The following is a 24,618-nucleotide window of genomic DNA, read 5'->3' as shown; positions in this document are numbered from 1 at the left end:
GGTTGAAGACTTCATTAAGTTGTAAAAGGAATTCTGAAAATCTCAAGTTGATTGTTTTGCACACAACACAAGACCTTTGGAATGCCATGGGGAAAAAATGAGCTTTTATTGTGAAAATAAAATCATAGGATCTCTAGAACTGGAAGGGATCTTAGAGGCCAGCTGTTGAGTCTTATTTTACATTTGAAGAAACAGGTTTAAGAAAGATGAGGCTGAGGGCAGCTAGGTGGCGCAGTGGATAAAGCACTGGCCTTGGAGTCAGGAGTACCTGGGTTCAAATCCGGTCTCAGACACTTAGTAATTACCTAGCTGCTGTGTGGCCTTGGGCAAGCCACTTAACCCCGTCTGCCTTGCAAAAACTAAAAAAAAAAAAAAAAAAAAAAGAGGCTTGCCTAAGGTAACACAACTCTTCTGCCTCAGAAGTGGGATTTGAACCCTGGTCCTCTAGAAATAAAAGACTTGTCAGTGTCCAAACAGTAGAAGGGAAAACAAAACCAAAAAAATAAAAGCCATTTAAAACAGGAATCTGTAAAGTTCATCAGAATTTGAAAAGACTATGAAAAGGGATCCTGACTTCTAGGTCCTTCAGCACTTTGTTCCAGGGTTTAGGCCATTTAGTTGGAACTTCATACCATAGGGTTCTATCAAAGCCTTTTGTAGGAATTTGGAATTTTTTTCCTACGGAAAAGTGGAGAAAGATGTCTTCTCAAGTATTTTGCTTGGGTTCCCAAAAATATCTTTGCAACTGACCTGGTCTCATCAAGGAAAAAATACACAGCAGAAAGACTTCAAATATGTATTGTTACTATGAGTTATATATCACAGTTTTAACAAATGTCTCCTACACAATTTCTCATTATTTGATGGTTAAAAAAGACATTATCTATAAAGGGCAGAAGCACAAGCCTTTTACTTCACATTGCTAGAATTTGGTAGAAGTTGTTGGGTGAAAGAGAGGACAGAAGTTGTTGGGCAAAAGGGAGGAGACCTGGAAAGTAGGGACCTTATCCCCCCAAGTATATCAGCATCTCCAACCTCAAAAACAATATGACAGCTATGTCTTATGACAAGTGGAGGAGGGCCCTACTGGCCCAGGCAGGTTTTACCTTTTACCTCAAAACTGATCAAGTTAAAACTTGGGGTGAAATCTTTTCAACTGTATGTAACCCAAAAATGATATACAAAGTAGAAAAGGAAGGACCCATTGCCCTGTATATGATTCCTCCAGCTACTTTTAAGGCCTAGATAAGAACAGGAAAGGAAATCTTCAAGGTGTTCTAGTCCAACCTCCAACAGGACCATAAAAGGGCATCACCATGGGAAAGAGGGAGAATGATTTTGAATTCTCATTGAGATTTCAGGGACACAGGAAAGAAGCGACCTACTCAGAAGTTCATATGAGCTCCCAGATGATGACAGTAGCATTTTCACATGTAAACTTACAAGGCACTTTACAAATGTTCTGTCACTTGATTTGAAGATCAGCCGGTTGGTCCAGGTAAGAAACTGACAGGAAGGACCCTGGTTCTTCAATAAACTCATATGACAGAAACAAGGAAATAAAAGTTTCAAGTCTCTTGAAGGTCTTTTATTTTTTTTAAGAAACACTGAAATGTCTTTAAAAAAAAAAAAAAACTACAAAAAAGTGACCGTGTCCTTGAGTCCATGTTCACATTGTCCTGTGCCTGTAGTAACCAGGCCCAGCTTGAGCCTTCCTGGGATTCTTGTCACTTGCAATTGATACTTTGAAAGATATTTGGATGGAATCTCCTGAGCTGAACTGAGCTGGCCCCAGCTTCTCCTCTGAAAGTTCTGGAACCATTTCTTTCTGATCCACTGGACAGCGTACGTCAGGCACCATGGGTCTAGGGCTCCCAGCCCTCCCTCCTCTGATGTCCCCATCCAGTCCCTCCCCCAGGACTGGGGGAAGTGTGGCCCCACCCCCACCCCACCCCAAAACCTGCCATGAGAGCAGGATTGGAGAAGATAAGGAACTTACTTCAGGCCCCATGGGGGACTGGTTCCCTGGTGTGAGGCCCTCCCCCGACCTGCAGGAGCTGCCTCCAGCTCAGCGGCCAGCTTGTGGCTGGTCAAGGTGCCCAGTGCAGCGGTGGGCCTCTCAGCAAGCCCCTCCCGACCCCCCACCCCACCCCAATGTCAGCCCCTCCCCCTGCCTCAGACAGCTGCTTGGTCAGGGGCTGATCCCACCCAGATAGCTCCATCCATTGCTGGCCCATATTCTAACCCTCAGATCTGCAGGGGCTTGGGAGCCAGGTGAACCTCTGGCCAGTAGGCATTCTTCCTAATTTCTCCCCTCTTCCTCTCCCCAGGATTCTCCAAACAAACAGATGAGGATAATCCTACCATTGCTGTAGATTAGACCAGATAGAGACAGTGGCCTCCCTCTCCCCTGAAATGGATGACAATAGGTTTGTGGTAGGGAAAGAGAATAGGTAGGATCAAGGAAATGGGAAAGCAGAGGTCACTGACAGCTGCCCGAGAAACCAGGAAGATGGCCAGACATTGTAGATCAAAGAGGTGACTGTGGGTAAGCAGGGAAGCCAGGGCAGAGACTGAGAGAAAAGGGAGGCACAAAGGATAGGCTAAAGCCCCAGCTCTAAGCATCAATCTACCCCTGGTCCCTTTCTCACTTCCCTCAGGATGGGAGTTTGGATCTCTCTGGACACCACACTACCCTGAGAAGGGGAGCCCTTGATGCTATGTCCAGCAAAACCCAACAGTCGCCCTCAGCCCAGCTCTCCACTCGTCACTGTGCATCCCCAGAGCCCACCCCAGGTCCCAGAGCCCCTGCTCAGGTCTACTCTTACACAGCTAGACAGGCTGGGCAGCCCCCCACTAACTGTCCTTCCCTGGTCCTGCCCTGCCCCCCGCCCAGCCCCACCCCGACACGGCCCCCAAGCTCTAGTCCTGCTGCTCATTCATCTCCATGTCAGACACCAATATATTCTTCTCGGCCACCTCCCCAGGACCAGAGGAGCTGCGGCTATAGCGGGCACTCTCAAAGGCCCCTCGTTCAGGATTGCGCCGTCGCCTGTACAAGAGTGCAGCCACAGCCAAGAGGCCCAGAAGCGCCAAGGCTGCCAGCACCACCACCACCAAGGCTGTTGGGTTCTCCTGGAGCGCTGCCCAGAGAGGGGATAAGAAGTCATTCAGCCCTTGGTCTCAGACCTACCACCTCCCTCTTCCTCCACCCTTTCTTAGAAACCCTGGGGCCCCTTCAGTCTATGCTCAGTTCGGTCCCACTATCACCTTCCCAGCTCCCATGCATGGCTTGCAGAATTTTTGCTCTCCTGGGCCAGGAGAAGAAGCCTTACCCGTCTACATTCTGCTCACCTGATGAAGAGAAGCTGCTCTCTTTAACTATAGATGTGGGGGGAAAGGAAGACACAGCAAATCAATCAACATACTTAGCCCCTAGTCACCTAATACAAGACCCTACCTTTACAGGTACTATGGAGACTATAAAGAATAGACACTTTGTCTCAAGGGACTTCCAGCAGAGTGGAAGGAACAGGCATGAACATACAACAAGGTGGTATGGCATAAGTGTCAAACCATGGAAGTTCTTTTTAGGGTCTGGGTTAGACTAGATTGCCCACAGCTTCCCATGATGAAATTCTGTCTTTTAAAGTAGAAGATAGATAGATGGACATTGGGGCAGAGGAAGAAGCATAGTTTGGGGAAGTGATGTCAATAGCTCCTGACAGCCATGGCCATCTCCATTCTATGGTCTCCAACGTTAGTACCCCTCTGCAGATTGTGAAGCATCACACACACACACACACACACACACACACACACACACACACAGTGACTGCAGTGAGAATAGGGGATGTATGTCTGTTCAGCTTGGGAAGAGAAGGGAGATCACTCACCCTGGGAGAGCTTGCAGACCACACCCATGGTGATGTTGGTACACCCTCCAGGACGCCAAAGGCCACTGCTACTCTGAATCCAGTAGCAACTGTTGTGACTTAGCATACTGGGACTCAAGCCTGGGGGACCCCAGTTTGAGTAATTGACTGCTGTGTTGTCATGCCAGACCAAAGTGCCCCCTAGGCCAGAAAGATCAAATGAAACCATTGGGAAATTAGAAATGAAGAAGGGAGGAGGAGAAACTGAGCTCTGAGCTGTAGGTTAAGGGTCTTATAACTATCACAGCATAAGATGATACAATATGAAACAGTATATGTGAAGTAATATATACTGTCCTATTTCATAATATCATAATACAACAAGACACAGTGAGCACAGAATGGGAAGGAATTGGGATTTAGCCCTTGGACCATCCGTATGCCTCTGTAACACCCCAGCCTTGCCCTGATGACTCAGGTCATCTAGCTTATCACAAAACATAATCACAAGAATATCCTGGAAGCTATCTTGGGAAAAATCCCCCTTCATATCTTCTTTCTTGCTGACTGAATTCAGCTTTTTGGGAGATGAGAGAGATCCATAGTCTCTTGGTTTTTTTCTCTTCATGATTAGCCATTATCCTTCTTTTCTTTCTCTGTCCCCCAATAATAGTGGTCTCCTCCAATGCTCCACTCACCTTTGGGATTAAAGTTCATGCCGAGCCAGGCTCCTCCACTTTGTCCTTCTGTACTTTGCATGTGCTCCCAGACAAAAACATTCTCCATCTCATCCATGATAGATAGGATGGCACCACCCACTGGGAAGGGACATCAAAGCACAATTGCTACATGATGATCCTACCAAGCAAACTAATAGTGCCCACCAAGGGATTCTTACATTCCCAACCCCAATATTTAAGAGCCATGCTCAAGTGAATATCAACCCAAGAAATGTAGTAGATTAGGGTCATTTTGGGTTAAGTTGATAGGGAATTTCCAATGATGGACAAGAAAGATTCCCAGAGGCTGTTTGAAAGGTGAGGGCTAAGGAAAGAGCAGGAGACTGAAAATGTAATGTGGGTGTGTGGATATAGTATAGCATGGAACTGAGAAATTAGGAGATGTGGGTTCTCAGCAGTATATTTAAAAAGACTAGAAGAAATTGAAAAGACCAGCTAATCCCAGGATTCGTAACCATTTTTAAAAATGTCAGACTCATTACACAGGCAGTTGGGTGAAGCTTATGGACCACTCCTCAAAAATATGTTTTTAAAATGACTAAGTTGCAATTAGTTTAAATAATTAATCCTGCAAAGTGGTTGCATATATCTGAATTCACACTTTGAAAGTTATAATTTGTAAAATATGGTAATTGGTTCCAGCCTTGTGGAAATATGTAGTTCTAATTTCCCTGGATTCATTATTTGCCCTAATAGGGGCCTGACTGTGCATAAAATAAAATACATAGAATTATAAAGGAAAGTAATTATATTGAAAGTTATCAAAATACTAAAATAAATAAATTCATTGACTCCAAGTTAAGAACCCTTCATCTAGTGCAACTTCTCAGATTAATCCATTGAAGCCAGAGAGCTATAAGGTCACATAGGAAGTAAACAGAGATTTGATCTCAATACCCCTGATTCTAAGTGAACTCTACTCTAAAGCCTCTCCCGGCTTTTCTACTGATTCATGGTCTGATTTGCTTTGCCTTCCTCACAGGTGGAAAACAAATCAAGACTATTGACATTAAGACTTTATAAAGGGCCTTAGTAGACCCATAATCCAATCAGAAGATGGATTGGGATCTAGAAACCAAATCATACAAGAACCGTCTGGGGCAACTGAGGTCATCTATCTCAAAAAGGGAAGGGTCTAACTGATGTCTTCAATTAGATCTGTTCACTACAAAACAGACATCCTTATGAGCTATGGTGAGTTCACCATCACTGGAAGTCTTCAAATGGAGGCTAGATGACTGTGGAGGGGATTCTTAGATGGAGTGAGGTTGGTTTATGAGTATCCATAGTCATATGTACCTGAGTGTGTGTAGGTAGAGCTGGCTCACCTTTCTGACAGCGCTGCAGTGCCTCCTTGTGGCCCAACATCAGCTCCATGTGGAAGGAATAGCAGTGTTCCCGAAAGGGGATCCATGCTGAGTCAGCCAGCCCATGAGGACAATAGCTCACCTTTCGAGGACGTGGGGATTCTGCTCATGGGGATGATAGGAATGGGAAGAAAGAAACCAAAGATGATCTGGGTTTTAGGATGTCTGCGGATAGTTCCCCAGGTAATACTCTGTCTCTGCCCCCCTCTAGTCTCTCCCCTCCCTTGCCCTGTCCTTCCACAGACCTTGTCTGACCCCACACACGGCCCCCTGAAGTTTGGTGTCACAGCTGGTCGTTCGCCAGGCCCCATCCACATCCAAGTAGCCACACCCCCCAGACAGCTGGGGCTCTCCATCCTTCCAATTTGCATAGTTGAGCTCATCCAATACCCATGAGTAACGGCGGGAACCCTAAGTGGGGAGATGCAGAAATGCATAGGGAAGGAGGATAGAGAGAGTGAAAAAGAGGCAAGGGAAGGGGATAGTGAAATAGGTTAGAGATCAGGTATTACCGAGAAATTGGGACATAAACACTGAGTGCATTAGCTGTCCAAATAAGGGGCAGAGTCGTGTGGGATGGAGGACATAGGAAGCCCCACCTCCTCATCTGACAGCCCAATCCAGAGTGGGGTGTGCAGGTTGCGGGTGGCCTGAGTCAAGAAGGCCTGGGTGTAGGGGTTGTCCAGTTCAGCCAGGCTGGTGTTTAGGCTCTCACAGAGCAGGAGTGCATCGTGCCAGCGAAGAGGCTTCTGCAGGAGTCGGAAGACACTGTTGTGGTAGGAAAACTCAGTTCCTGGAGCAGGGGGTAGGGCATCTGGAGAGGGATTCAGTGAAGGATCTGCAAGAGGAGAGAAACTTGGTATATTCTTTGCTATATTCTTTGTGGCCTTGGTCCATGCTGGTTTGATTGTGAAGGCTCCCCATTAGCCACAGTTCTATTCCTAACAAGAAGGCCCTCCACTGAGGTTGACTTTCCCTATGGGAAAGTTCTGACTATGAGGTTTTACTACCTCTCTGCCTTTGTCCACATCGGAGGTGTCAAAAGCAATTCACAACATGTGGTTTACTCTTGAGTGCTGCCCAGAGCAGATTAAAATGTAACTGGGAAATTTGTAGTAAAAAAATAAACTAAAATACAATAAAACATAGATAATGGTAACATGTGGTTTTCCCCTGCAGGGGGGATGGTTTAGTATAGTATGGTTCAAACTCATTTCTGAGTTTGATATTAAAGGTCCATACCATTCCTGCTCTTCAAATACTCTCTCTCCTCTCCCCCTTTCAAATCCTTCCCTTTCTTTGAGATTCAACTGAATTAAGTAAATACTGAGTGCAAGGTCACACTCTGCTGCCAAGGAGTTGAAGGGGATCTGAAAAGTAACAAGAAATATGAAGCTAGAAAAGTGATCCAAAGCCAGATCATTAAGGACCTTGAATTCTAGACCCTGGAACTTGCTTTTTTTTTCAGTGAAGGAATGCAATTGAACCCTTGCATTAGCTCAAGCCCTACCTCCTTCATTAAGGCATTCATCTTCATTCATTAATCCATCCATTCATTCTTTCATTCATTCCATAAACATTTATTAGGGATCCACTATGCAGAGCCCTATGTTAGATACTAGGGAAGGTATAGACGTAAGATATAAGCCAGGATTCTGCCATTATACAACTTATAGTATAGGAGAAACTCTTCCTGACCACAAAGTGATCTCTCTCTCCTCCTAAACTCCAATGGGCATCTGTCTTGATTATTTGGTATTGAACAATATTGCTTTCTTAAATGTGTAATGAAAAGAAATAGAAGGAAAGAATAGAATGGAAAAGAAAAAAATCTCTTCAGGAAAATTAGAAGTGTTTCATGCAAAAATGGGCATGATAAAAAACAAAAATGTAGGAATTTAACATAAATCAAAAAGATTAAGAAGAGGCTGCAAGGGTATACACAAAAAGGAAAAAGCTCAACATCACTGATAACCATGGTGTGGCTTCCTACCTAAAGCCATACATCCTGGAGAATGAAGTCAAATCAGCCTTAGAAAACATTGGTTAAAAATAAGGCTACTGGAGGTGATGGTAGAATTCCAGCTGAGCTATTTAAAATTCTAAAAGATGATAATATGTTGCACTCAAGAAACCAGCAAATTTGGAGAACTTAACAGTAGCCACTGGTTTGGAAAAGATCAGTTTATCCCACTTCTAAAAAAGGACAATGGCAAGGAATGTTCAAATTACCAAACGACTGCACTCATTTCACATGCCAGCAAGATTATGCTGAAGATTTTGCAAGTTGAGCTTCAGAAATATGTGAACCAAGAATTACCAGAAATGTAGGCTAGTTTTTAAGAGGCAGGGAATTGGTGACCAAATTGCCAGAATTCACTGGATTATGGAGAAGGTAAAGGGAGTTCCAGAAAAAAAACTACTTTTGCTTCATTGACTACACTAAAGCCTTTGTGTGGATCACAACAAATCCCAACAAGCCCTCAAAGAGGTGGGAGTACCTGAGTGGGAGTACCTGAGCATCTTACTTGTTTCCTGAGAAACTTGTATGTGGGTCAAGAAGCAGTTAAAAACCAAATGTGGAACAACTGATTGGTTCAAGATTGAAAAAGGAGTATGATAAGGCTGTGTATTGTCATTTATTTAACTTACAGACAGAGTACATCCTGCAAAATGCAAGGCTGGGTGAATCAAAAGCCAAAATTAAGGTTGCTGGGAGAAATATCAACAATCTCAAATATGCAGATTATAGTACTATAATGGTATAGAATGTGAAGAATTAAAAAGCCTCTTGATGAGAGTGAAAGAGGAGAATGTAAAAGCTTAAGCTTATAGGTTAACATTTAAAAAAACTAAGATCTTAGCCACTGGTCCCATCACATTCTGGCAAATAAGGGGAGAAGAAATGGAAGCGGTGTCAGATTTTATGTTCTTGGGCTCAGAGATCACTGTAGATGGTGACTGAAGTCATGAAATCACTTGCTCCTTGGAAGGAAAGCTAAGCATACTAAAGTTTAGAGATAGCCCTTTGCCAACAAAGGCCTGTATAGTCAAAGCTATGGTTTTTCCAGTGAGAACATATGACAGTGAAAGATGAACTATAAGGAAAGCTGAGCACTGAAAAATCTATGCTTTTGAATTGTGGTACCAGAGAAGACTTTTGAGAGTTCCTTGGACAGTAAAGAAATCAAATCAATCAATACTTAAAGAAACGAGGGGAAGCTAGGTGGTACAGTGAATAGAATATTGGCCCTGGAGTCAGGAGTATCTGAGTTCAAATCTAGCCTCAGATACTTAATAACTACCTAGCTGTGTGGCCTTGGGCGAGCCACTTAACACCATTACCTTTCAAAAACCGAAAGAAAATTACTTAAGAGAAATGTACTGGGGCAGCTAGGTGGCGCAGTGGATAGAGCACCGGCCCCATTGCCTAGCAAAAAAACCCTAAAAAAAAAGAAATGTACTCTGACTATTAAGTGGAAGGACAAATACGGAAGCTTAAATACTTAAAATATTTCAATATTTTAATATTCAAACACTTTAATGAGAAAACAAGACTTATTGGAAAAGACCGTGATGTTTGGAAAGATTAAAGACAAAAGGAAAAGGGAATGAAGGAGGAGGAGATGGATAGAGTGTCATAGAAGCAAGAAACATGAGCTTAGATAGATTTCAGGAAATAATAGAGGATAGGACTTGGGGTGCGATGGTCCAAAGAGTCAGACTTGACTGAACAACTGAATAATAATTTACTGCTTCATATCATAATTTTTTCAGGTATGTGAATGTATGTGGTGGGGGGGGCACATGCATGCTCATGTGAGAGCATGCCCAGTCTCCAACTAGACTAAGTTCTGTGAGGGCATATAGCTCAGCTCTGGATACTCAGCAGATAACTATAAAATTCAGGGTTATCAGATGAATATTTTGACCTCAATGCAATGACCAACTGCAATTCCAGAGGACTGATAATAAAAACTGCCTCCCACCTCTTGACAGAGAGGTGATGGACTCAAGTTATAGAATAAGACAGATTTCTGCACCCAAGCAATGTGGGAATTTAATCTGCTTGTCTAAGTATATGTGTCACAAGGGCTTTGTTTTTCCTTTTCTAAAGAAGAGGAGAAAAAATTGAATGGGGTTATGGATGGGGGAAGGGAAGAAGAGAAGAAAAAAGAGCTTGAGAGGGAAAGAAAGGGTATGAGAGGGAAAAGAAAAAATGAAAGTTATTAAGGTACTTTTTTTAAATGCAGAGAATAGAAAAAACTATAGGAAGTAGCATAAAAAAAGCACAACTTGGAAAGCTAGAGGTTTAATTTATTATATACATTAAAACCAAAGTAAGCTATATATATTAATGATCTAAAGTTTCAAATAAAATTTCTTTTTCTATTGGTGCTTTTTAAGCTTAAAATAAAAAAATTTCATTAAAAAACTGATTAAAAGTATAGCATGGAAACAAGGTAAAGATTATCAAGACTACCTTCTGGGGGGTAGGGGAGAGAAAGGAGGGCAAGGAAAAAATTATCAGATTCAAAACATTACAAAAAATGATAGGTAGGAACTACTATTTTATATAAATGGAAAACAAATAAAATATTTATATTTAAAAAACTGATTAAAGTTACCTGTGCCCCTTTGACAGATGAAACCATGTGTCTCCTCTAGGCAATTTCTGTTACTCCAGAGGCCAGTGAAGTGGGGAGAGGAGCTGTGCCCGATGACAACACAATTGGTCTGGAAAGGGGGAAGAAGGAAGGCCAAGGAGCTCAAGGGGCACTCTACATGTGGTTCATGTTCAGCTGGCTTGCCAATTCTCCTGATTTGTGCCCTCCACCTGCCTTCACCCACCCCTGAGTCAATGTTCTTCAAAAGGCTGCAATCAGAGCTGATGGAGGAGTAGGAACAGGGTCATGGGGAAGAGAAGGGAAAAGAAGAGAAAGAGAATCAAAGTTATGAATGTGTATTTGGCAGGAAATGGAATGATTCTTACCGGTTTTTCACCACTAGTAGAGTCACTATGGCCTGAGGGCTGCCCAGGTGCCCAGTTCCCATAGAGCATAGGTTCTTGCCCTAACCATTGGAACTCTTTCTGGGTAGCATGGAGGCCAATCCAGAGATCAAAAGTCACATTGGGTAACCTGGATGTGATGAAGGCTGCAGACAGGGAGAAGAGGCAATGATTGGAGAAGATGGCCATGAGCAAGCATAAGTCATTTCCCTTCCTTGGTTGACTCCAGTGTTCCCTCTTGGAATCCTATGGTTCCCCTCCTAGAAACAGGAAGGCCCCCTCCCACCTCCTCCATTCCATTATGAATAGGACCCCCTACTAAGGACCCATCATACCCACACACTTTTCACACAGGAGCAGATGATATTTCTATGAAGCCCAGGGATTATGTTATAGTAATACAAAAAGAGCAGTGTGAGGAATGATGCCAGGAACAATGACAGAAGTGGTGCCCAAGGTTGATGTGGGGGAACTGAAGTGCAGTGAAATGGAATCAATAGCCATATTAAAAAATGTTGCAATTCACTAATAATTAGAAAAATGTAAATTAAAGCAATTCTGAGGTTCCACCTCCTACCCATCAGGTTGGCAAAGCTCACAAAAATGACAAATGTTGAAGAGGCTGTGCAAAAACAGGCACTGTTGGTGGGTCTGAAAAACAATTTGGAATTATTATAGCATTTGACCCAGAATACAAAAGATTTTTTTTAAATGAGGGGAAAGACTCTTTTTGTAGTCGCTAAGAACTGGAAATTAAATGATGCTCATCAATTAGGGATTGGCAGAACAAAATATTATATGTAAATATAATGGAATATTATCATGCTATGAGGGGATATGTTTGTATGAACTGATACAGAATAAAATGAGAGAAGAAATAGAATAATTTATACCAAAAAAATTGCAAAACTGAACACCTGTGAAAGACTTAAGAATTCTGATCAACTCAATGTCCAATCACAATTCCAGGATACCACTTATGAAGAACACTACCTACTAATAGATTAAAAAAAAAAGCAATAGACTCAATTTGCAGAACCAGACATGCATTTTAGGACATAGCCATTGTGAGAATTTGCTTTGTTTGATTATGAATGCTTGTTACAAAGATTTTGGTTTTCCTTTTTTCTTTCTCAGTAAAGGGGGAAGGTCAAAAGGAGGGAAAATAAATGTTAATTGAAAAAAATTACATTTTGTTTTAAAATACAATGCAGGAGCGGCTGGCTAGGTACACAGTGGATATAGCACTGGTCCTAGAGTCAGGAGTACCTGAGTTCAAATGCGATCTCAGACACTTAATAATTACCTAGCTGTGTGGCCTTGGGCAAGCCACTTAATTCCATTGCCTTGCAAAACAAAATACACACACAAAAAAAAAAACTTAAAAAAATAGAATAAAATACAGTGCAATTGGGGAAGTGTATTTGACCAGTCTTTACCTTGTTCCATGGGATTAGCAATAGTGGCCAGCTGGGCTCCCTGATGCTCACATATCCGCTGGGCCTCCAACCATTTCACTCTTTCTGCTTGGTCATGGCCTTGGATTCGGAAGCACTTGGGACAGAAAAAACAAGTCTTAAGCTACTGCTCCAAGTTCCAACATAAAAGTCTGATTTACAAATGCATTTCCCTCTCCCTATTGAATTCCACAATGGCTCTGTCCATCCTCTCCCTTGAATCAAAGAACAAGTGTTTTGGGGGTTTTTTAACAGATAAGGAGAAAGATATCTTATATAAAGAGTGAAAAACTTGGAAATTAGAACAAGAATCTCTTCTATGTGCTACAAAAAGACTGTGAAGTACACACACACACACACACACACACACACACATTCATACTCTGGCTTTTTTAATGAGACTAAAGATTTCTTTTTAGCTCCCAGCAACTTCTAGAGTGGCCTAAGTCAAAACTTTTAAGTGCTAGGCATTGTTCTAAGCATTCAAGATATTGAGAAAAGCAAATATAGTTCTTGCTGTGAAGAAGCACATAGTCTAAAGGGGGAGGCAAAACGCAAACAAATTATATAATGTGGATCATTTAGAAATAATTTCAGAGGGAAAGCACTAAGGTAAAGGACAACCAAAGTTGGGAGCAGAAAATTCAAAGAAGCAAGAAGGTAAAAATGAGAAAATAATTTTCAGGCATGTGAGACAGCCAGTGAAAATACTTAGAACTGGAGATAGAATATCTTGACTCTTACACAAAGAGGTGAAGAAGTAGAGGACAAACTAAATACACATGGGCCTCTTTTTTCACAAAAAAAAATTGTATCTAACTTCCATGGGAGAAAAAAAAATTATAAAATTCAAAACTTTGCAAAAAAATGAATGGTAGAAACAAACAAACAAAAAAGTACAGCCCAAAAGTCTCTGGAGAATAGAGATCTAGGTTTGAATCCCATCTTAGATACTGACTATTGTAGGATCATGGACTAGTCACTTAACTTCTCCTAGGCTCAGTCTCCTTATCTATAAAATAGGTATAATCATCTTTGCACTATATTCCACAGAGGACTGTTATGTGAAAACTGTTTGCAAACCTTATATCACCCTAGAAATAGAAGTCTATCGTTAATTGTCATTATTCTTTTCCAAGCTAAATGGCAGAACTGGGATTTGAATGGAGGTCCTCAGATTTCCGATTCATTTATTTTTAGACTATCCGATTCTGTTTTCCCTTCAGCTTTTATCATCACCCCTGAAAAAATGCCTTTTCATTTCAAAAGAGTCTTCAGAGGGCAACTTGACCCTTTAATTTGTTTCTCTCCATCCGGACCACCAGTTCTGTCAAACAGTGAAATGAGTATGGGTCAAAGGGTTTATTATCTATTGTAAGAGAGGGACCAGAGTGTAGGAGATCTAGAAACTGGTGATTCATTCCTGGTTACTCTAATTTCTTGGTACTATTGTCTCTGTTTCTCGATACATCCTACCTTACACTTTATTTCTTTTAAGGAAAAAAAAAAGTCTAATTCACCGGGGGGTAAAATGAAGAGTGGTTTGAAAAAGCACACTCTTCCCAGTGTCCCTGGTTAGATCTCAGACTTCTGTAAGATTGATCTCCTTTAATGCCTGCCTCCCCTTAAGATCATCTCCAATTCATTCTCTCTATATTTTATTTGTACATAGTTTTTTTTTTTTCAGATTGTCTACCCCACTAGGAAATGAGCCCCTTGAAGATAGGGATTATTTTTGCCTTTTATACAAGGAACCCTTTCTTTTAGCATGTTGTTTAGTCATTTCAGTCATGTAGGACTCTTCATGATCCTATTTGGGATTTTCTTAGCAAAGATACTGAAAAGTTTTTGGCCATATCCTTCTTCAGCTCATTTTACAGATGAGGACACTGAGGCAAACAGAGTTAACTGACTTGTCCAGGGTCATATATCTGAGACTAGATTTGAACCCAGGTCTTCCAGACTCCAGCCCTGGAGTACACTACCTAGTTGCCCACCTAGCACATTGTAGACTCTTACTTTTTGGCTTGGTATCATTTCTTTTATCATTTATCATTTCTTTATCATTTATCATGTATCTCTGAAGGTTCTTTGGGAAACCATATTATAATCCCTATACCCAAGGGGGTTTTCAGCATAACACTGCATTTAGAAAAAGAAGGCCTGGGTTTGAATTCTGGCTCCTGAGCAAATCATTTCCTTTTTCTAGGTCTCAAATTTTTCCCCTCTAAAATTAGATGGAGTTGAATAAGAAGGTCTCTGAGGTTACTTCTAGCTCTGTAACTGTTCTGAGAATTCTGTTCTGTTCATGGGAAATAACCTGTTGCATTATTTTTAAAGGAGACAAACCTATCCTATCTATAAACAAACAATTAAATTCCCTAGAAGAAGAGGAGTTCTTGTTATTTAAAGGAAAACTCTCCTAATGCAGAGAATTCTTTCTGGGAAGTGAATACTCATCTGTAAAATGAATGATTTCCTCTTAAGTCATCTGTCTCATAGCCTCAAATGTGTATACACCTAAATGGACCTAGAGTTCACATGTGAAAAATAGCTGTGAACTCAAAAGTAAAGGAAAACAGTCTGTATCTTGCAAACCTCAAAAAGCCTTGGACACTTTCCTCTTTAGCAGAAGGCACCCTGAAGTTTTCACTCAGAAAATAAAGTCATAGATGAGAATTGGCACAGATATCTTGACTGAAAGGTGGGGAAGAAACAAAAACTGTCAGGTTATAGGAGAATAGGGCATTTACTTGGGGGGGGGGGGCAAGCAGCCCTCCAAGCCTCAAAATTCACTGGAGTGAATCATGACTGAGGTTCATAATGGTCACTCCAAGGCTCTCTACATAAAGGTTGAATTATATTCATTGTTCTATTTAAGAAACCAAAGAACTCTGCATATACATTGGAAAGCTATGATCAAAAACACAATTAAAATGTTTAGTTTGGGCATATATTGAAATTAATTATTTTCTTCCTTAGAAATTAAAGGGAAGTTCACAAAATACAGTGGGATTTCTGAGATTCAGAAGACAGTCAAATCCCATCTTTGATAACAGCTTCAATTTCTTCAATCATTTTCTGGTCATCAGCTCTAAAATATGCTCCCTTAACTCTGGACATCATCCCAACCTCCTCCTACAAGAACCTCAAACCCTTGCCCCGAATGTAGCTCAGATTTTTTTTTTAGATTTTTCAAGGCAATGGGGTTAAGTGGCTTGCCCAAGGCCACATGGCTAGGTAATTATTGTGTCTGAGGTCGGATGTAGCTCAGATCTTGAGAGACGAGTTTGATTTTCTTTAGCCCAAAATTAAATCTTTAGGGGCGGCTAGGTGGCGTAGTGGATAAAGCACCAGCCCTGGAGTCAGGAGTACCTGGGTTCAAATCCGATCTCAGACACTTAATAATTACCTAGTTGTATGGCCTTGGGCAAGACACTTAACCCCATTTGCCTTGCCAAAACCTAAAAAAAAAAATAAATCTTCACCCCCTCCAAAACCATGCCATCACATGGGCATTCTTCAATTCCCCACTCTACCTTTCCTTTCAGCATTATCTTCCCCTATTAAAAAAATATAAGCTTTTGGAAGGCAAGCATTATCTTGCTTGCTTGTATTTTTATTTCCAACACTTGGTTCAGTGCCTAGGACACAGAAGGTTGTTAATAAATGCTTTTTCTATGTATCGAGCAGCAAAATGAGGAAGTTGGAATATGATCCCTTCCAGCTTTAGAATTCTATTGTATGAAGTTTTAAATGATAAGCCTTGATGAAGCTCAAGAAATAATGAGGTGTTACTTCATTGGGCTTTCTTGAAGGGAGACATCTGATGATGGTGTTTGTCCTTCATTTTTGAATAAGACCATGACAAGCAATCTAATTGGATTTGAGTGGGGGGGAGGGGTGCTGTGCAAAACCACCAGCCTCACTTTGTCCTCCAGAGTCATCTGGGTCCAGGGGTCAGATATGAATCAGGATGACTGGAGATGACCCATGATGTGAGGCAATCAGGGTTAAGTGACTTGCCTAAGGGAACACAGTAAATGTCAAGTATCTGAGGTCACATTTGAACTCAGGTCCTCCTGACTCCAGGGCTAGTGCTCTGTCCACTGCATCCTTTAACTGCCCTGATGGCCTATATTCAGGACAAGCAGCTAAGCTGTTAAGGAGAATATAGAAGTACATTTGGAGATACAATATTGTCACTAGACACAGACCATATACTTCCATTATCTCTCTCACTGGTCACTACTCCCTTCATCTCTTCCTCCCCACCCTTCGCACAAGGCCATGCTTGCTTCCTACCATGTTGACGAACTGGCTCCAGCCAGTAGGACATCCACCAGGAAGGAGAGAGAGAGGGGGGTCCAGGGGAGGCTTTCCACTGGTGTTATTGCTGCGTTTACAGATGTATGGCAAGGATGTTTGACACCTCTGGTCTCCCCAATCCTCTGTGGAAAGGGCAGGGGTAGTCACCCTTAGGGTGAATTAGTAAAACTAAGCTAATAACTAAATTAGTAACTCAAATGCATCCTTCTTGGAGTGAGAAGAAGATTGTTATTGGGGATCCAGGATCCTGTTTCCAAGTTCTGAGTTGTACTGCTAAATTGTTCTGGAACTGTGTGCCAGATTCCTCTACATTTTGTCCCTAACCCTAAAGGGAAACCCCTAAAGTTATGGGAACTGAATAATCCACCCCCTAAGCTCTAGACCTTTCCACCCCTCCTCAGGCTTCACATCCCCATCCCCTTCAGCTCTCACCATGACCGGCCGTTACATAGACACATCTCTTGTCCTTGCCAATGGGCCGTGGTTTCCCAGGTGCCCAGGAGATGAAATTTACAATGGAATTGTCTGTCCATCTGAAACAGTACCAGAAGGTCAGAGGGGGCCTTGGAGAAGGCGCATTCCTCTTCCCAGAAAGAGGGAAAATAAGAGGCCTTATCTTATGTGCTGTCTTAGCAGTACAAGATGGTGGGGAGAGGGACCAGATATGAGGCGGGGTTAGTAACCCTAAAATCTACCTCAATCAGTGTATTGGCATTCTTTATGTCTCCAGGCAAGGAAGATTAGTCCTCTTTGGGCCTTTCTTTTTCCAGTTGGAAAAGAAAATCAATACTGCTAGAGAGGGCAAATGGAACCAGGAGGAGCCAGAGAGGGCAAATGGAACCAGGAGGACACCTGCAAAACTCCATTATTTCTTCCTCAAGCTCCACAAGATGTAAACTGGACAATTTCCTTATCCTCATTTTTCCTGGAAGCAAGATGGAACTATAGGAAGCAGGCTGTTTAGGAGTTGGAGGCCCAGGATTCGAATCCCTTAATTTATATTTTATGAGCCTCAGTTTCCACTTCTATAAAATCAGAGGTTATACTAGATGACACGTAAGTCTGTTTCTAGCTCAAAATGTATGATGAGTGGTCTTCAGCCTCACTAGTCTGTGAACCCTTAAAGAACAGGGCCCAGAACATGTGAGAGTCACATACCTCACAGGTCAATACATATCAAGACACCCAAGACTTGGACATCCATTTTTTGATTATTGTTGTTCAGCTGGATCTGACTCTTCTTGGCAAAGAAACTGATATGATTTACCATTTCCTTCTCCAGTTCATTACAATAGATGAGGCAACTGAAGTAAAATGACTTGCCCTGGGATAAAGAGCTAGTTACAGTTGGTGGGCAAATTTGAACTCAGGTCTTCCTGACTTCAGACTCGGCTCTCTATTCTCTGCACTACCTAACTGATCTTAAGGGCACTCCTATTCAAGGGTAATTGCACACATCAATCACCTCTAGGATCAGACTCCCACCTGAATCGCCCATCATTCTCAGAAGTGTGCAGACCAATCCACCAATGCTGCTCCTGTCCTGGGAAGAACTGAATAAAGCAAGAGTAACAAATTAGGGCTAAGAGGAAGAGAAGGAAGAAGCAAGTCGGGAAATCTCCCCCCAAGTCTGCCTTCCTACACTATTCTCTTGCTACCTGGGAATAATAAAAATAATATGGGACTCATTCATAGCAGTTTACAAATTACTTTCCTCCCAATAACCTTGGGAGACACAGAGGAGGACTTCTATGGCCTCATTTTATGTCACCCCCTCCCCAGGGATATCATCACCAAGACTGGGGAGGACCAACGACTATGGAGCTTATGAGTCTCAGTGCAGGTCCTTCTGGTTTACAGAAGCCCAGAAGGAAACTGGCTGGATGGCCTCTGTTCTCTGCTCAGTCACCCAAAATGAAGCGCCCAAAGCTGTCTATTTATCTGGAGGGCCACTTTCTCTGCAGAAGTCTCCTCTAAAGCCACTGCAAACCAAAAGGTCCTGCCACCTGCTGGCACAACCCCCATACCTTTAATGAGCAAACTGAGTCTTAGAGGGGTTAAGGGGTCTATTCAAAATGCAATAATCAGCAGGTGTGGGAACTGAGGCTTGAACTCAGGGTTTTTGTCTTCAAGACCAGGGATTCTCCATGACATTGGTCAACAAATAAAAAAAACCCAGAAACCTTCCCTCTGCCCATTTGGAGCTCCTCCCTCCTTCCCTTCTCAGAGACTTGACTGCCACCTTCTGCAGGTTGTGCCCCAGGAATTCCAACTCTGCTTGGCTGTGCACCGACACCAACTCAGCTTGGAACCATGTGCAAACCCGCTGGGCCTGCACCCATATGGTCTGATGCTCAAAGAATTTGTACTCAGACTCCTGGAAGCGAATCCATTCTTTCTGGCCTGCAAGGAAGTCCAGGATATGGATGTCTGGGTGAGCACTAAGGAAGGCAGGGTAGGGCAGGGAAGGGCAGGCAGAGCAGGGTATATACTAACGAGGGATTTGCTTAGGCTCTCTAGACAGAGTAAGGGTGTGGGAATAGGTCATCTATGTAATGGGTCATTCTGCGAATTACTACAAATTGGGACAAAGATGTGAATATGGACCTATTTGTTCTCCTAAAGCAATGTCTGTGGCTTAGGAGAAGGAACCTCCAGTTCCCCCATGGACAGGATTAAAGAACAGTAGGTAGAGAGAAAGAGGAAAGAGACAAATCAAAGGGAACCCTAGGTTAGATGGAGAGCATCATGAAGAGGACTGTGGGAGCCACACCCTACTGAGCCAAGTATCCTTGTTTCTTCCATCATTTACCTGGAGCCTTGGTTCCTCACCCCAGCTTCCCAGTCACCCCAATCCCTCTCCCACCCTTGTTCTATATCTTCCATCTTTAGCTGGGGAGGAGAGGGAGAGAGTGAGTCTACCTTGTGAGTTGACATCAGGCTCCTTTAAATCGACTCCTGTTGGGACAGAGAAGGGGAAGCTGTAGGGGGGAAGCAGGGGAGAAAGACCCCCAGGAACCCACCATCAGACAACACCCTCATCCCCAGTCATCCTTCTAGGGACCCTCCCAATGATTACCTTTAGGAAGTTTGCAGATCCAGTCGAGCTGGGTCTCACACTGTGTGGCCACCCACTGCAGGGAAGCCAGGTCGAGCACTGCACAGCTCCGGATGTCATCATCATCATGGCGACTACGGTCAAAATTGTGATAGGAGTACTGGCAAAAGTGATGGGAGGAAAAGTTTGAAAGGGGAAATGGCCAGGGAACAACTCCTGGGTCTGTCCCCCTCCTTCCCTCTCTGCTGTCTTTGATGACACAATTTCCTGGCTGGGTGTTGCTTTAAGCTAAAATGAAGAATATTTGGATCCCGGGTCTGGGTCACTAAATGTTCTCCCAATGAATCCCTCAGAATCACAGATTTAGAGCTGGAAAGGAGGTCACAGAATTGGAGAGCAGCCAGAGAACAGAAACAAGGATGGTTAAAAGGTCTGGAATCCCAAGTCATGTAAGAATTTTTTGAAGGAATTAGGGGGTGTTTAACCTGGAGAAGGGAAGGGAATGGGGGGAAGGACTAGAGAAGAGAGGGGCTTAACCTTCTGAAGGTTCTCTTCAGGAAGAAGCATTAGACTTGTAAAATCAGAAGTAAGGGGTGGAGAATTTACACTTGATACCAGATAAATCTTTCTAATCATTTACTCTTGGAAGCGAATCCATTCTTTCTGGCCTACAAGGAAGTCCAGGATATGGTTATCAGGGTGAGCATTAAGAAAGGCAGGGTAGAGCAGGGAAGGGCAGGACTATGAAGGGTGAGCAGAGCATACACCAATGAGGGATTTGCTTAGGCTTTCTAGACAGAGTAAGGGTGTGGGAATAGGTCATCTATATAATTACACACACTCCAGACTCCTTAATTTAATGATTTAATTAGTCATTCAGAATTTTTAAGTGTCTACCGTGAGCCCAAGCACTATACTTTACAAGGGGAGATAGTCTCTAGCCTCAAAGAGCAGAGGGAATAGCATGTAACAGAAAAGTGTCCGTGTATATGTACATATTAAAACATGTATGATATAAAATAAATATATAACACATGTGTATATACACATCCTATAATATATAAAAATATAACATTGCTTATAATACATAAATATATTCTATAGAACATATATGCCATGTTATTTATAATATAGAAATGTATAAACACAAATCTATAAGATGTATAATATAGAATAGGTAAAATTATATAAATACTAAATATTTATGTAATTACTCATAAAAATGAAAATACAAAGGAATTTGGGAAGGAAGCAGTACAGAAAAACAAACAAACAAAAAATGGGGGCAGCTAGATGGCAAAGTGGATAGAGCACTGGCCTGGAGTCAATTCAGCTGACCTGAGTTCAAAACTGACCTCAGACACTTGAAACTAGCTGTGTGACCTTGAACAAATCACTTAACTCCATTGCCCCTACCAAGGAAAAAAAAAGGAAGCAATATAGGAAAGCACTACTTTTTGTAGGAGGTGAACCTTGAACTGAGCTTTTTAGGCAGAAAGGATTTTAAAAGGTGGAGATGAGGAAGGAGAGTATCTCAGGCATGGAAAACAGTCAATGAAAAGACTTGGAGATTAGAGATGAAATGAGGGATTCAAGGAATAGCAAGAAGTATAGTTTATTTAGAATATAGAATGCATAAAATGAAATTATAACATTATATAATATATAACACAATATATAACACAGTATATAAAATGTAATCATAACTTATTATATATGTTATTAAAAAGTATAATAAGAAAAAAAATTTTTTAAAGTATAATAAGCCTGGAAAGATAAGATTTAGGTTGGAACCAGAATGTGAAGGAGAGCTTTGAATTCCAAACAAAAGTTTGTATTTTTACCAGAGGTTAATAGGAAACTGCTGACACTTTTTGAACAAGGGAGTGACATGGGGATTGGGGGGGGGGGTGTCTGGGCTGTCGAAATAGAAGATTCATTATTCATCAATAGAATAGGATCCCTGGGAGGTAGGGCGTTCTCCCCTATTGGAGATCTGTCTCCAAGTGGAGGCTAGATGACCATTTGTTGGCTAATTGTGGTGAGAATTCCTTTTTGGTTATAGATGCCTGCAAATTCTAAGATTCTGTGATTCAAGTTTCAAACCTTTCAGTTTACAGATCAGGAAAACATTCTTACTATAGATTCCTTAACCTTGTCTTCTAAGAAGAAAGAACCTTTGAAGCTCAACTACTCACACATGAGTGCATACACGCAAATATATACACACATATATGAATATACATATATATTTCCTCTCATACACATATATGTACAGACAGGCATAATCCTGTCACGGCAGCTTTAATTTTCTTTCTCCAGGTATCAATGCTTCCTTACTCTTATACTCTATTCTCTGCCCCCAGAGGTATGCACCTCCTGTCCTGTTCTCCATACTTTCATCTGTTCTCATCTATCCACCCCTATTTACTCTCTTCTTCCCTTACTCACCCCTAGGCCATCACTCCAGCGCCAGCTGCGCTCAGCTCGGGGGTCTCTTCGGTTCAGACCAATCCAAAACATGTGCTGCTCCTGGATCTCTGGCTCTGACTCACTGTCCACACAGACATCCCCCCATCCCAGGTCAAACATGATAGATAGAAGAGGATGAGAAGTTGAGGGACCCCAGGAGACCCCTTCCCTCTGACTTATGACTTGGGAGAGAAAGGATAGCCCTATGGGATGATCCCATTCATCCCCAAACATTTTCCCCTATCCCTTGCTCACCTTCACAAAGGTATATAAAATGAGCATGCAAACACGTGTGGACACGTCCCTTATTGGCACATCCCACTCAGGCTACAAACCTCTGTCTTCCCCGCTTTACCCCAACACTCCACATACATAACCCAGACCACCATCCCCAGACTCCTCAATTGTCAACCAGGGTGACTGTATCTAGCCAAAAAGAAAACTTTGTATTTGTCTCAGAAGAAATGGGAAACTACAGGCACTTTCTGAGCTGGAAAACAACCTGGCGAGACCTTGGCTTTAGGAATAGCAGTTGAATCAACCACAAGAAGAAGGTAAAGAGTTCCCAGGGACCCTTCTTGCATGAACATGCATCTAACTAAGTCTACATGCCCATAGAACCACGAACCCTCTCCTGTCTGCCCCCAGGTTCAATACCCAAAGATTTTGTTGAGCATGTTGGATACAAAGTGTTCCTCCTCATAGTTGGCCAGGCTGAGCAATTGGGCTCCCATCTTCTGGCATTCACTATGGGCTATGGGCCAGCTCTTCTTGCCTTGTGGTTGGTCCGAGCTGAATACCTTGTTGGGGAGACAAGATATGTGTGTGGTGGTGGGGAGAAAGCTCAGTGGACTTCTTCTCACCTCCCCCGGTTACTCCAACTATCCTTCTCCCTCCTTCCCAGCCTTGGTCCAAGGACCAAGACAAGTTGCCTGGTATCCCAACTGAGCATATGTGGCCTTGTCAGGGTAGGGGGTTTGGTCATTCTCCTAAGAAGCAAAGGATATGAAGGAGTAGAACCTGATGCCCAGATTGATCCCTGAACCCCATGAAAACACCTCCTATCTGCAGAGAACCAGTGGGGAGATCTAGATTGTTGTCATGATCTGCCATTAACTATTTGACCTTGAGGAAGTTCTTTTTGTCTCTGAGACTGTTTTTTTCCTTTTGAGAGGCAGGTTGGTATAATCTGTAGTGGATAGTGCTGAAGCCAAGAAGTTCTGAATTTGTATTCTGTCACTTACAGAAACTACCTACGTGAATCTGAAGAATTCACTTAACCTCTCTCTCAGTGCTCTAGGGTCTAAAACTCTAAAAACTTATCTAACATCTAGATAACTCTGGAGATTAAAAATTGCATTCTAAGTGCCAACCTACATTAGTAAGAGCATTTCCTAACCTGAGAGTTTCAATATATTCACAGGTCTAGTTAGCATCTCTTTTCTTTTCTTTTTTTTTTTTAGGGTTTTTTTTTTTTGCAAGGCAAATGGGCCCAAGGCTACACAGGCTAAGTAATTATTAAGCGTCTGAGGCTGGATTTGAACTCAGGTACTCCTAACTCCAGGGCCAGTGCTCTAACCACTGCACCACCTAGCTGCCTCAGCATCTCTTTTCTTAATGTGGACCAGCTGGTCTTCTCACTCTTCTATAATTCTATGCCATTTTCATTCTTAGATTATGGGATTGGTTCCTTGGCAGAGTAACAAGATGAAGACCCCCAACCAAAGTTTTCTTATACAATCACTCTGCTATTCTCCAGAAAAAAAAAAAGCTATCCCTGCCCTTGAACCATGGGCATTTAACTCTCTAATACTGTTTCATTATTCATAAAATGGAGGTGATAATAATAATAATAATAGGTATTTCATAGGATTGTTTATTATTGTTTACCCCCCAGGCATTTTCATTGACAATCTGCTTTGCCTGGAAACCTCTCCTTCCTCATCTGTGTCTCCTGCCTGCCCTGGCTTCCTTCAAGTCCTAGTTAAAATCCTTCAAGGAGTTTTTCCAATCCCCCTTAATCCCAGTGCCTTCTCTTATAAATAGAAGATTGTCTTATAGATTGTCTCCTCCATAGGGAGCTCCTTGAGAGTAGGGACAGGTTTGATTTTTTAGGCATTTTTGGTATCCCCATCACTCACAAAGTAGGAACTTAAATTGTAGGTATTTAGTAAATGTTGATTGACTTTTTAGTATGTATATAGAGTTCTGCAAATCTCACATTACTATATAAATGTCACTTATTATTATTATTATTATTACTTAATTAGGGCAGGAGGTGAGGATGGACATGCCCATAGGCCTCTTTC

The 24,618-nt window shown here is 42.2% G+C and overlaps 1 protein-coding gene across 2 annotated transcripts in view; it reads right to left on the bottom strand.

The window, feature by feature from the left end:
- Nucleotides 1–1,560: 1,560 nt before the first annotated feature.
- Nucleotides 1,561–24,618, bottom strand: part of MRC2 (mannose receptor C-type 2) — an 87,389-nt gene continuing 64,331 nt past the window's right edge. For both annotated transcript variants that reach the window (XM_074224423.1, XM_074224424.1), the window contains exons 13-30: nt 22,967–23,109; nt 22,289–22,391; nt 19,859–19,997; nt 19,702–19,737; nt 19,022–19,182; nt 18,265–18,332; nt 17,212–17,312; nt 16,756–16,901; nt 12,433–12,547; nt 10,976–11,139; nt 10,611–10,719; nt 6,582–6,820; nt 6,228–6,393; nt 5,944–6,084; nt 4,574–4,693; nt 3,897–4,076; nt 3,355–3,381; nt 1,561–3,143 (exon numbers count right to left, since the gene is read on the bottom strand). In XM_074224423.1, the coding sequence (XP_074080524.1) occupies nt 2,923–3,143; nt 3,355–3,381; nt 3,897–4,076; nt 4,574–4,693; nt 5,944–6,084; nt 6,228–6,393; nt 6,582–6,820; nt 10,611–10,719; nt 10,976–11,139; nt 12,433–12,547; nt 16,756–16,901; nt 17,212–17,312; nt 18,265–18,332; nt 19,022–19,182; nt 19,702–19,737; nt 19,859–19,997; nt 22,289–22,391; nt 22,967–23,109 (2,379 nt within the window). In that variant the 3' untranslated portion in view covers nt 1,561–2,922. The remainder of the gene's footprint in view (nt 3,144–3,354; nt 3,382–3,896; nt 4,077–4,573; nt 4,694–5,943; nt 6,085–6,227; nt 6,394–6,581; nt 6,821–10,610; nt 10,720–10,975; nt 11,140–12,432; nt 12,548–16,755; nt 16,902–17,211; nt 17,313–18,264; nt 18,333–19,021; nt 19,183–19,701; nt 19,738–19,858; nt 19,998–22,288; nt 22,392–22,966; nt 23,110–24,618) is intronic.

This window comes from Macrotis lagotis, chromosome 2, assembly GCF_037893015.1.
Source record: "Macrotis lagotis isolate mMagLag1 chromosome 2, bilby.v1.9.chrom.fasta, whole genome shotgun sequence".
Classification (NCBI taxonomy): domain Eukaryota; kingdom Metazoa; phylum Chordata; class Mammalia; order Peramelemorphia; family Peramelidae; genus Macrotis; species Macrotis lagotis.
Note: the sequence above shows the minus strand (reverse complement) of the source record. Positions and strands in the feature narration are given on the sequence as shown.